The sequence below is a fragment of the Solea solea genome, chromosome 17, assembly GCF_958295425.1.
Source record: "Solea solea chromosome 17, fSolSol10.1, whole genome shotgun sequence".
In the NCBI taxonomy this organism is placed as follows: domain Eukaryota; kingdom Metazoa; phylum Chordata; class Actinopteri; order Pleuronectiformes; family Soleidae; genus Solea; species Solea solea.
This window is the reverse complement of record NC_081150.1, coordinates 19084363-19098554: the sequence shown is the minus strand read 5'-3', so window position 1 is coordinate 19098554 and position 14192 is coordinate 19084363. Positions and strand designations below refer to the sequence as shown.

Below are 14192 nucleotides of genomic sequence, written 5' to 3'. Positions count from 1 at the left end.
TTAATAGACCAAACCATTACTCGATTAATTAAAAAATGGATGGACAGATTAATCCATCATGGAAATAAAGGTTAGCTGCAGCCCAACATTACCCAAATCATGATTTGAAAACATCAATGAAAACCGGAACAGCTCGACAGAGAAAACATTAAGGGAATAATCTATAGGTATCTATATTCCTATAGATAACACAGTACAAATCCATGAAAGCATCACAACCAGATGCACTGAGGCAATTGGCTATAAGAACAATCTATGTGTTTTTGTTTCTACTGCGGTTAAAAAACTGATTTGTTTCAAGTCTCTGTCTCTCTCTGTGTGAGAGCAGGTTGTTGAGGAAGGAGAAAGGACAGCTGTGGTGACTGGCACGGAACTAAAAGGTATTACAAGATCAACAAAAAATACAACCCGGTAACCTTGTCGCCTGCTGCACTCTTATCTTTTGTCCTCAAACGACCCTCATCAGACCCCCCCCCCTCCATTTTCACTATAGTCTTTCCTCAAGGTTGGAGCTATAAATTAAAACAACATTATCACAGTGAACAGTCATTGTTTCATTATTCCCTCACTCCTCCATCTCACCCACACTCACACACAATCCGCTGCCTGTTTCTTTCCACATTTCCAAGCTTATGTGTTCAAAACTAAAATTTCATACTCAATCCTCCAACTGACAGTGTTTACCATCAATAAACCAACTGAAATGTTATTTCGTTTTTCAGCTTGTACGTTTGTTTTGACTCTGGTCCAAACCCCGCAGCACTGGCAGAGCTTCATGTTTCCATGACGACTGAAAGGGAAAGGACGCGGGTGACATCATTTTTACATTTACCGGCTCATTGTTAAAATGAGTCTCTGAAGTAACGCTAAACTTTAAAAACAGAGGCATACATACGCAGGACACACGTATGTGTCTACAACTAACACGCTGGTTAGTTGTAGCACTGCTCTTTTCGTGGCTAGCGCAGCTAACAACGCTAACGGAGCTAACTGGTAAATACTGCCAAACCGCCGACATGATGAGCTAATGTTAGCTCCTTGTCTACAGGTGTCGGGTGATCAGTTCTTCTTCACACCTCTAAAACAGCACAGCACAACTGTTTCAAGAGCGGCGAAGAAGAACCGTGTCAGAGCTAACGGAGCTCTAATAAATTATGTGGTATCGGATCGGTGCATGGACTCCAGTACTCACCGATACCGATGCCCACATTTTCAGGAGGAATTTCCGATACTGGTATCGGAATTGGATCAACTCTATCTGTATTCAGGCCTTTTTACTCTGGTTTTAGTTAGTTTCTGTCACATTTTGAGGACACTGAAGCTGGCGCGTGTCGTGAAACAGCGGCCCAGCTCATGCTCACTCACCGAGGCTTTTCGGGAGCAGATTCCGCACGAACTCGTTGTGGTCTCCCACGTGGAGGATGCTGTAGACGCTGGAGGTCATCAGCTCCTCCTGGGCGTAGCCGAGGTAACTCGTCACGTTCTCCGAGACGAAGATGATGCGGCCCTCGCGGTTGACGACAAAGAAGAACCCGTCGAGGGCCTGCGTGACGAGGAGTAAAGGAACGTGAGATTAGGGGTGTGGAGCTGGAGTGAATCTAACCTCAGTGTGTCTGTGTTGTTTACCTCGAGCAGCATGGGCCCCAGAGCCTCCTTCTCCACCAGGCCCTGGCTACTGGAGGAGATGTCGCTCTTCTGTACCTCGTCATCTGGAGACAGAAGCGCTGCTTTCTCTGCCAAGAAGGAAAAAAAAAAAAAACAGGAATCAAACATTGGGATTCTCACAAATAAGACTGTAACTGACAATTATTTTCATAATCAACTGATGTGTCAGTTACTGTATTGATGTTTTTTTGGCCCATAAAATGTTGAAAAACGTTGTCTGGTGACACCAAAAACCTCGAAATGATTATGTTCTCAAATGTGCATATGAAAATATTCACATTTAATTAGCAGAAAACAATTATAAATTATAAATTAATAATTAATTATAAAAAACATTATAAAGTATAATAAAAACTGTTCCTTTCTCTCTTTTCTTGTTAAGTGGCTAAAGTGTTTCAACTGTGCCGTTTCCGTGTCATGAACAAGAAATAATAGTAATTTCAAAAATGCTTGCTTTGGTTTGGTAGAATCTCTCAAAAGTCTGAATAAATGTGCTATAATTCAGTTTAAGAATTTATTTGTGGGTCATTTCAAGAAAAACTCTGTAAAAATGTTCAGACAACAACACAAATGTATGGTGTTGAGTGGGTTTGACTCACCCTGCTCACGCCGTTTGATCTGCTGGATTTGGTCCACGGTGCTCTTGAGGATGTGGCACTTGTCGGGCTTGGCACTGAGACTGGCAATGTCGCCCATGTTGGACGACAGCAGCTCGGCCAGCTCCTCGATGTAGCGGCACTCCAGCTCCCGTCTGCGCTTCTCCAGGCTGCAGCGACAAGAAACGGACAGACAAGGATTTAAGATGAGCTTCAGACATAGCATCACTCGCAATTCGGTCAACTTTTCTCCAAAGTTTCATGACTAACACGAACCAGCATTCTAATAATCAAAGAACATAATGACAAAAAAGTAGGAGGATAAGCCTTACTTCTTACTGTTAAGTGGAATCTTGTCTTGTTTGTTTCACAGTACGTCGGCTTGTGGGAGCAAAATATTGCATTATCAAGTCGTATTTTTCCCCGACTTCTTAACTGGAGACGGTCAAAGTCGGAGGTGACATAATTCCCAGTTCCAAATACAACAACAGCCGCCAAAACAAGGCATTAAACCTGAATTTTTCATGTATATTTTGCTGCTAGATTCAACTAGTAGCCATTTTTTTTTTTTTTTTTTTTTTATAATTCTTTAAATCGGTTTTATTGGAAGTTTGTGACCAAGACACAAAAATGGGTTCAATGAAAGAACTTGGAACAGGTGGTTTGAATTATGATTTTTCAAAGTTGTGAAATGCATGAGTAACACTACACAAGTGCAGTGTTACAGTAGAGCTTTTCCCCCTCAGCGGAGCAATGCTCACTGCCCATTATCGGAGCACAGAAACTTATTATACAGTAAAAAGATTCAGAATAACTTAAATCCGCCTTTAAAGTTAAGCCTCTTTGCACAGCCTCGTGCTTATCCTTAGTCTCCAGTTGCAATAATATACTTTGGGCCTGAAAAGTTGCAGCAAGGTATGTGGTAAACATTGGGAGTGGGAAGAAAAAAAAAGAAAAAAGAAACGTGTGTATATATAATAGTGCGTGCGTGCGTATGTGTATGGAACGACAACAGCAGAAAGTAGGTCAGTGCTCTGGCCGGCCAGAACACACAGGCGTGGTGGTGGTGATCGAGGGAGGGGTGTGGGAGGGAGGGAGTTGAGGAGGAGGAGGAGGACGCTGCTGTGTGAATGTGCAGGTCAGTGGCTGTGTGAAGTCGCTGTAGAAATATTATCAAGGCTGTTACGTCAGCTTGCATCAGTTATTATAGACTCACAAACACAGAGTACACACACACACACTATATTCAATTATGATCTACTGTGTGATGAACTATGCATCCAAGATGGCGGCGTGTGTGCATTGCGAGGCCCAGCGTCTCTCCCAGTTTTGCAATTTTGCAGTGATTTTCTGGTTAGTTTTGGGTCTGTTTGTACAGGACAGTTTCACTTTAACATCCTACACCCGACGGGAATTTTTAGATCTTGGATTAAATCTCCCTGATGACATTACCACCAATCTCCGACTCATTCCTGAGATCTCCAGAGCACCCGAAGCTACGCATTCTACCCGGCCGGGCGGAAGTGCGGCCAGTGGGGACAGACACTGTACTTCAGGACAAGTTCCATCACACAGACTGGAGTATGTTTGCTTCTCAGGCTACCTGTGGTTCTCACACAGATATCAACATCTACAATTCCTCTGTGCTGGACTATATCAACACCACCATCGACAGTGTTACAACATGGAAACAGATCACCGCGTACCCAAACCAGAAGCCATGGATGGACTTGGAGGTGTGGCTCCTGCTGAAAGCACGCAACATCACCTTCAGGTCAGGTGATGCACAGGCCTACAGCACATCCAGGGCAAACCTGAGGAGGGGCATCATCAAGGCAAAGCACTGCTACAAGCAGAAGGTAGAGGAACACTTCTCCATTCCGACCCCAGACGCATGTGGCAGGGCATCCAGGCCATCAGTGACTATAAACCCAGCAACTCCACCCCCAACAACAGATGTCTCCTTCCTGAACGAGCTAAATCACTTTTACACAGGGAGACCACGACCGGACCCCCTACAGATGACCAGCCCCTCTCACTCACCCCCACAGACGTCCCTGCTGCACTGAGCCGCATCAACACCCATCTGGTTGTGATGCTTTTATGGTTTTGTACTGTGTTATCTATAAGTATCTATAGGAATATAGATACCTATAGATTATTCCCTTAATGTTTCCTGATCAGTTATCTCTGTCGAGCTGTTCCTGTTTTCATGGCACCCCCGGGCGTGTGCTTAGGGCATGTGCGGAGCAGCTTACAGGGGCTTTTACGGACATATTTAACCTGTCCCTCACCCAAGCAGCTGTGCCAGCATGCCTCGTCCCAGTACCGAAACACTCCAGCCCGACGTGCCTGAATGACTATTGCCCTGTAGCACTCACACCCATTATTATGAAGTGCTTTGAGCGACTGGTCCTGGCACACATGAAGAACTGGCTCCCACCAACACTGGACCCTTACCAGTTTGCCTACCGCAGCAATAGGAGCACAGAAGATGCAGTCTCCACCGTGCTGAACTCTGTGCTCACACATCTGGACAACAATAACACCTACGCAAGAATGCTGTTTGTTGATTTCAGCTCAGCTTTCAACACTGTCATCCCCTCCCCCAAATTTTCGATAACACCAAACTTGGAGACCTGGGCTTCAACACCTCCCTCCGCTACTGGATTACGAACTTTCTGACCAACAGACCTCAATTTGGTAGGTCGGGACACTCCTGCTCCAGCACCATCACACTCAACACAGGTGTACCACAGGGCTGTGTGCTGAGCCCATTCCTCTACTCCCTCTTCACCCACGACTGCAGGCCTGAATCAAACACCATTGTTAAGTTTGCGGATGATACAACGGTGATTGGCCTCATTAGTAACAACGAGACAGCCTACAGGAAGGAAGTGAAACATCTGGCCACTTGGTGCGCTGACAATAACCTGCTCCTTAACACCAGCAAAACAAAGGAGCTCATCGTGGACTTCAGGAGAGAAAGAAGAAACCCGAACAACCCCATTCACATCAACAGGATGGCTGTTGAAAGTGTTTCCAGCTTTAAGTTCCTGGGGACCCACATCACAGAGGACCTCTCCTGGTCCACCAACACCTCCAGTCTGGTCAAGAAGGCTCATCAACGCCTCTTTTTCGCGAGGATCCTGAAGCGTCACCACCTGTCCTCAGACATTCTGAGGAACTTCTACCACTGTGTGATCGAGAGCATCCTGACGAACTGTGTTACAGTCTGGTACGGAAACTTCTCCGTCACAGACCGTAAGGCTCTACAGGGGGTGGTCAAAACCGCACAGCGCATTACAAGGACTCCACTTCCTGCCATTGAGGACGTCAGAGGAAACGCTGTCTGCGTCACCCTCACAGCATCCTCAAAGACTCCTCCCACCCTGTCCATAGACTGTTTATCCCCTTGCCCTCTGGCAGACACCTCAGAAGCCTCCGGACCAGAACCAGCAGACTGAAGAACAGCTTTTTCCCCAGAGCTGTCTGCCTTTTCAACTCTGCCCCCCAATCTCTGTACTCTGCCTCTCTTCCGATCTCTGCCCCCCACTGACCCCCCTGCACAACACCTCACACCAGTTACCCTCCCACCCTTTTGAATTCTGCCCACTGAAGAATGTCTTCTCTTGTTTGTTTATTTATTTAAATAGCATTTATCCATATGTCTATTAATAGAGCATATTCACTGCACCTTATCTGTATATAATAATCTGCACAATATAATTGTATTTATAGCGCTCATTTATATTCATATTTGTTTTTTTATATTTATACTTATTCATAGAACATCCCACTAATCCACCCATCCATATATACCCAACAATTGCATATTAATCTCTGTAAAAAAAAAAAAATACTTCTGTACATAAATATACATATTCTTGCACTTTCTGCTTGTTGCACTTCTGGTGAGATGCAAACCTCATTTCGTTACCCGAAACTTGTATTTGGGTAATGACAATGAAGTTGAATCTCATCTCAACTCTAACCTTTAACCTTTTAAATTAAAGCTGCCTGTGATCTTAAAAAAAACCAAAAAAAAAAACCTTAAAAGACTCACAGAGTACACACACACTACATTCATTCAATCATTATCTATTAATGATAGAGCTGTGATTGATCGGGCGGAGTTCAACAGCTGTTTGATCACACAGCACTGAACATAAATGATGTATTAATTAGATGAATTAGTGAATACATTCATGATGTCACACACACACACACGCGTCACATTTACATCCCTCCCGGTTTGAACCAGTTTCAGGCCTTTATCTGTTTGCACATCTAACTCTGTAGGACATCTCATGGACTTTGAGCGATGGAGCAGGGTTAAGTCAGTTAAGTGTCCAGATTACCTGATCCTTACATGTGTGTTGACACATAAAGTTCAGGTGTGAAAGACATTAATTTGGGCCGACATTGGACAATCATTATTTACTAATTCAAAGATGGAGCATTTGTGTTATTAGACTTGATAGGTCTTATGACCATCATGATAATCAGGCCGCCTGGATTTATTTCTGATTTTATGGCAGTAGAATTGTGAAACTTAAAAATAACTTTTACTTTCGATATCTGGCAGTTAGTCAACCGTTTAGGAATTACGTTACTGAGAAGCTGACGTCATAAACGCACTGGTGAATCTCGTCTGTGATGTCTGGACGGTTGTTCCGCAAAAGTCCTGAGGTTCTACCGTAATGATAAGTATATGGGCGTAAAGCTCTGATTTCTCTGTTTTCCAGTATCCATCCATCCATCTCCTACCACTTTATCCTCCACATGAGGGTCACTGTGCCTATCTCAGCTGACACAGGGCGAAAGGTGGCAGGGTCACACCCCGCACAGATTGCCAGTCCATAGTTTTGGAATTATCTAGATATTACAAACTGGTCTAGGAGTTACGGTAATGAGAAGTGCACATGCTAAATCCTGTCGGCGATGACAGGACGGTACCAGAAGGGTTAATAACTCGTTACTAAGGAAAACAATTTTTCTATTATCAGTTACATTTTATCAAATGGAGTTAAAAAGAAAATCACACTTTCTGTGTGATGAATTCTTCTATGCACCATTGACATGGAATGACCTGCAAAACATAATTTCACTGCAGACATTGCCTTCTTTAAACACATTCAATGAGTGAACTTTTATGGACCGTCATAAAAGAAACATGTTGTTGTTCCACGTAACCTACTTTATTATATCTATTTTTTATCACTTTAATTACCTGCTTTTACCTTTATATAGTCGTGAGATTTATATCTAACATTTGTACCATCTATGCTGCTAATCTTGACCAGGAACTCCCTGGAAGAATGGGACCTTCCTGGCTGAATAAAGGATAAATGAAAGTGTGATGTTTGTGTGCATCAAGTTGTGAATCCTCTACAGTACGCAGCGTGTTTTTGCTCAGTAGAGTGGTGTCAGAACCAAACAGGTGATGTGGAGTGGGGTCTTTACCTTTGCCCTGATGTGTCACATGGTGAGCCCTTCCTCTTGCGCGACTCTGGCGCGGCAGGGTCCAGCGGGCTTTCCCCGACTGCGCTCATTTTCAGCTTCAACTGACCTGTGTAGAAATAAAGAGACATGCTAAAGAAAAATGTGAAACCATTATGTTTTCTTATTTTTCTGTTTCCATAAACCTAAAAAACTGGCCGTGGGAGGTGTTTTTTTGCTTCTCCCCCAGACACAATCATTAGTTACACAACAGCCACTGCTACCACTAAGTGAGGTATATTATACTGCATATAAACATGGCACCGTGCCAGCGCTGAGATTCACGTAGCTCATGTGAACTTGAGCTTAGGGTCACAGTTCAGTGCAGCAGACTCAAAAACAAGACCTGGAACCCAGACACTTACACAGAGTTTAAACCTTTTCAAAAAATCATCACAGGAGCAAACATCCTTGCACACTTTCCTCAACATTTGAGTGCAGGAGCTGGCGTTTGACCAGAGAATCTGTGGATTCACTAATTTTTCTTCCCTAAACGTATATAATTTCAATACTTTACACTAAACTGTAAAGATTTGCACCTGGATTAACAAACAACATTACTAGATACAATTATACACTGGTTTACACCTGTGAAAAAGTGGTTTAGAGGTTTGTTTACGAAATTATTTATACCTTAGAATTCATAATGTGAATTTTTTTCACACAGGTTTGGTAAAAAAAAACATCTTTCCACAAGTTATTTAGGTGGCAAAAAAACAACACCAATGGTGAAGTGAGTGCATTACAGTATCTCAACAAAGAAATAATTATTTCCAGGGGTTTATCTTTCTTCCCCCAGTAAATAAGATTTATGTAGTTTATTCCACGAGAACACATAAATAATTTATAAGGCGTATTTAAATGTTGCTGGGTGTATGATTGAGAACATACAGTAGCCCTGAGGGTTATACAACATGTCATACATTAATTCCAGAAATGTTTGTGACGTTTAAACTGTGCAACATCTGGAGCTGATTGGGTTTGTGGCGGTGATGCTGTTCTTGGGTACTTTATCGTAAAAGAAAGGCCCCTCTAATATTCTCCTCTTGTCTTCTCTTCTGTTTCTCCTTTTATGGAGTCTGGAAAGTCTACAGTCTAAGTTTCTCATTCACTCCCTCACTCGAGCAGATTCAGGTAGGCGTAACCATGACAACAGAAAAAGCTGCGACATTTAATGAACTAAACCATGTACAGACAACAGTAGATGATTAGTTTCAACAAACATTGGAGTTATAGTCATCTTAGCAGCATCAGAAAGTGGATATAAAACAGGGATATAATATCACTTTGTCATGTCCGATACCGATATCACGATACCGTTATCTATCAACGCTGTAATTTATGTTACTAAATTACTAAATGTGCTAAATTACACTCCATGCAGTCTTGCTTAAAACTATAAATTGCAGTGAAAATATTGAATTAATGCCAGTAAACAATATTACCATAAGAAAAGCTAGAAGATCCATAATGACAATTGCAAAACTATTTCACAAATATTATTATCAGAGTATTTCAGATGCTTATATTGAGGTAAATGTGACTTAGATGCTTGCTATGGATGTTGATTTTGATATACAGCATTATGTACAATAATTTCATCTTAGAGGAGACATTCACTAAACAAGACATTTAAAACAAACAAACATATTAACGGAGATGCGGGAGCATATGTGCTCACTGTTGTGTTACAATGCCCTTTTTGTTTTTTATTAACCTGAGTTTCAGCTGTCAAATTAACATTTTGAAAACAAAAAAAAGGTAAAAAAGAAAAATTTTCTGTCAGTCAAACTGGTTTATCAATGAAAAGCCTTTCCCGTCATGTGAAGCATCAACAAGAAAAGAAAAGGAAAGAGAAACTCTTTCCAGAACGACCTTGCTACCCCGATGTTGTTCATTTATGATTGTTGACAAGCCCCAAATAGAGTCTGTTCTTTAAATTCCTGGCAACAAGTCGACAGCACAAACAATGTACTTACATCTAATGATTTACCAAGAAACATTGCATGCATCCACTGGACACTCTGGTGCTCTGTCTGACTCTGTAAAGATGATTTTACCTGAATTTAATTTAACATGCTCTGGCTGCGCATTCGTCGCGTGGAAACGCTGAAAGAAAACAAAGTCGTCTTCGTGTGGCAGCAAAGCAATGAGGAAAACCTTGTGCGTGCGCGAGTGTTTGTGTGCCACCAATAGCCGTCATCATCTTTTTACTGGTCTTTCCTGTTCTTCTACCATTATGATTATGGTTTATAATCAGCAGTTCCTCCCACCTGATAAGTGTTTACGATTAACGCCGCCTTGTTTTACTCGCTTGCCAGCTTTTTGTCTTTCCATCTACATCACAACACCATCAACTTTGAATCAGACAACTTAAGCGTTCTAATGTCATGTTTTCTTATTGTATATAAAGTATAAAAGTGGTCAACAGTCAGGCTGCAAGTAATGACTATTTTTATAATCAATTTCACAGACAACGGTTTTCCCAATAAATCAGTTAAAACATCACTAAACTCCTAAAATTGTGTTTTATTTGTCAACAAATCAACCCTCAAAAGCAATTTATGAAATACAATAGTTGGCTGTTCATTTAATCATTTGTCATTATTTACTCACTTTACACCCAATAAACTGTCAGCTTTTTTACGCTACAATGCGACATATTTGGCCTCAAACGAGCCTTTTGCATAACGCGAGTGAATTCCCCAGCTCAGCAGTACTTCACACACGACAGCTTCTTTTGCAGTTATTATCGCATACAAGCTGTTTTACATGTGACTCAAACGAGTATAATTAGAAGTGGTGCAGCTGCGGTAAAAAAAAACGAGCCTCGGTCACACTTTTACACACACACACAAACCGGCCGTCAGGTAAACAAAGAGATTCACAGGAGGAAAAAAAACAAGTGCAAGTCTCATCCACACACCTTCAGTCCAGCCTCCTCCTGCATCTTAAAACCTCAACTCCTTCCTCTTTCCTCTTTCCTCTAAAGATGTTTTCAGATTATGTGCTGGATCTGGACTTTCTCCAGATTTTGCTGAAAATGTCTAGGGTGAGTTGTGTTCACAACAGGAAGAAAATCTTGCCATGGGATAGTTTTGGTGGACGAGTTCTAACATACTCTAGAAGACTAGAGGCACAATCTCACTTTTAGTGTCCAATACCGATATCACAATCCAGTCTGATAGTCATTATAAACCTGTTAACAACACATTTGTGCCATTTCAAAAGACATCATTCTCCAAATGTGTAACAAAAATGTTCTACCATGAAGAAGAAATAATCAGCCTGCAGTGTGACAAATATTCTGTTGCTACCGGTTACCGGTATCGGACCAATACCGATACAGAGTACTAAATCGGCTCATCCCTAGTCTGAAAGCAGATGACGTGGGGCAAATTTTATTTACGTATATAGCCCAACATCACAAAGACCATTTGTCTCGTAGGGCTTTACAGTCGATGTAAGGGTCCTTAGACCAAATCCACAAAAAAATGTGAGAAACTTCAGAAAGAGCCACAGAGAAGGGACGGCAGACGTGCAGTAGGTGTCACATGTACAGAAAAAGGAGGAAGAAAAAGCAGCAAAAGGTTTCCTCCAGATCATCTACATCTGCCTGTCTCTTCTGTATATTATATATACTGATATATAGTAGGGATTCTAGCAAAAATGCTATTCAAATATTCTATGGTTAATTCGGAATAGTGTAGAATATTGGAATATTCTAACACTCCAGCAGTGTATGAGAGCTACTAAGAAGTCACTGGAGTAGAAATATCAAATTCTAACCATCCATCCCACTCATCCATTAAGAGCTGGGGGTAACGGCTTCTTAAATGAGAAGATTTTCTGATTTCTTTGCTCCGTATGACAAAGAAATTATTAAAACTGATTACTTTTGGTTTGTAGAGAAAACAAGACATTTGAGAAGGTCATCGTGTCCAGGTTAGGTGAACCTTTACTGACATTTTAGGGAGTAAACAAGTACACAATTAATTGAGAAAGTAATTTGAGGCAGGAGGAGACAGCCTGGACAGATCAACAGTACATCACAGAGCCAACGAGCCAAATCAACCTTTCACACTCACAATCACTCACAATTCAGAGCCTCCATTTTATGTAAACCCAATCTGAGTTACTTTAGACACATTGAGGACGCTGAAGTACCCACACAAACCCCACATATACACAGGAAGAGCATGCATCCTCTGCACAGAAAGACCCCTTTAACCTCGCTGTGCGTTACAAGTGCTAATCCCCACATCGGCCAACAAACCACCTAAATAACGTGCAAATTAATCAATAATGGAAATCAGCTGGATGCACTTGCTTTACTACACATCTACAGAACATCCTGTCAAGATGTTGGCGCCCCGTCTTCATCGGTCTTCAGAGTGTGCGATGAAGGACATTCCCCCTTTTGACGTCAATTCTCAGGGATCTCATTTTGGCTCTGATTTATATAAAACTGTTCGAACCGTGTCCAATAAAACCGGGTTTCCTTCCCAGGAGGATTTATCGTTCCCATGTCCTTTCCTGGCCTCCGACATTTCTTTTCCAATATTCCATCATTTTCATGGAGCCTGGACTGATGAGCGCTCACTGTCTCACAGCAGAGGCTGAAACATGTTAATAAAGATTTCTGATCATAACCTCAGACAAGTGACTGATTATTTCCGGGCTGGTGGAAATGAAACGATTAAGACTATTGTTCTCCACAGTGACAGATCACCACACCGCTCCTCTCCCTCTCTGCTTCACTGACTTGGTACGGCCCGGGAGAGGGCAGCTCACTCGCTGTCGCTACGGCCCACCCTCTCAAATATAGAGCACGGCCAGAAAATATACAGTGCCCTTCAAACGAGGCTGCGCTGCACCCACTGACTCCTGTGCTGCGTGTAACACATAATATGGTCAGGTGAACCTATGCACGCACTTGGTAAACAATTATTATCTGTACTATGTGTTTTCACCAGCCGCAGTCCACACGGTTCATTTGACCAAGCACACGTTTGTGAAAAAACATCAAATGTCTTCCACATATGGGGTTAGATTTATGGTTGTATAATTCTGCCATTAATTATTTAGTTAGTGAATATGATGGATATGCTTCTACATGCATAATACTCCTGTTTTTTTACTCAAGTTAAGTTGAAAAATCCAAACCATGTCTGATTATTATCTTTAAAGCCTCTACAATTTTAAATGGTAGCGAAATATTGAAACAAATGACCCGTTACGTTTTTGTCCACAAAACAAAAACAATTCAGTTTTAATGATTTCTTTGTCATATGGACCAAAGAAACCTCTAAATATTCAGACTGCTGGTTTTATTTATTGAAAAAAAAAAAATAATAATCGATTAATTGAAAATAGTCGCAGGCCTACCATTAAGTGATTACACAAGCTCTTTATAAAGCTCCACTGTCTGAGTTCAAATTTTAATAGTTGCTTAATTTGTCATCTTTTTTTGGATGAATCAATTCATCGATTGCTTGAGTAAATATTCAACACATTGAACTGCTTATAAATTGAATTGAATTGAACTGTATTCCTCCCCCAGGGGGGAAACACACATTCACAACAGCTCAGTTAAGAAATGAGAATAGAATAAAAATAAAATAAAATAAAATAAAATAAAATAAAAATAAAAATAAAATACAATAGTAAGAAAATTACAAAAAATAATACTAAAAAAGATATTGAATATTGAAAAGATTGTTATTTTATTAGCATTTACCCCCTTAATCATTTTTAAAAAGGTGCAACAACAACAACAAGGTAGAACATGTACAAAAAACACGAGAGAATCAATAACCAATTCGATTTTCAATAAATATCTAATTGCGATTATCTCGTCAAGAATCGCGATATCAGAGATCAAGACGATAATTAATCTAAAATGATATTTTGGCTTAATTTTTTGCAGTAGGCTGTATTGAAATATTCATGTTTAAGAAGCAAGAAAGAAAAACACTCAGACCAATTAATACATTATCTAAATAGCAAGTGATTCATTTGGTCGTCAATGAATTGCTGCAGCCCTGGTTTGCAAGAAAACCCCCAATCCATTGTTTCTCCAGCGTCTGTGTACACCCAGGTCCAGGATGTTTACCAGGAACCTTGGACTACACTCACAGTGCTCCACAGACATTGTGGCATACAGAATATATAGTGCACAGCCGTCTGCGGCGCTGAGTTATTGCCGGTGAACTGCTGCCCTCCGTCTCTTTTCTCATCCGCGTTAACAAAGGGAGCAGAACGAGTCTACGACACATGAGGGGGAAACGCACGGCACAAACAAATCATTAAATATGAACCCCCGAATGTAAAAAAAAACAAAAAAACAACACATCTGTTCATGCGTCACATCTGTCTAACAGGCTTAAGAATTGAATTGTGAAATATTAAATGTAAAAGCTATCCATA

General features: G+C 41.2%; 1 protein-coding gene across 3 annotated transcripts in view; it reads right to left on the bottom strand.

The window, feature by feature from the left end:
- ncoa1 (nuclear receptor coactivator 1) overlaps positions 1 to 14192 on the bottom strand; it is a 63668-nt gene that overhangs the window by 25796 nt on the left and 23680 nt on the right. For 2 of the 3 annotated variants that reach the window (XR_009233572.1, XM_058612511.1), the window contains exons 3-6: positions 7728 to 7833; positions 2265 to 2431; positions 1627 to 1733; positions 1366 to 1543 (exon numbers count right to left, since the gene is read on the bottom strand). Coding sequence is in view for 2 of the 3 variants with exons in the window: in XM_058612511.1 (XP_058468494.1) it covers positions 1366 to 1543; positions 1627 to 1733; positions 2265 to 2431; positions 7728 to 7816 (541 nt within the window). In the remaining variant the exon portion in view is untranslated. Of the gene's footprint in view, positions 1 to 1365; positions 1544 to 1626; positions 1734 to 2264; positions 2432 to 7727; positions 7834 to 9742; positions 9835 to 14192 lie in introns of those variants that run through there. The other variant, XM_058612512.1, reaches the window with a different exon arrangement.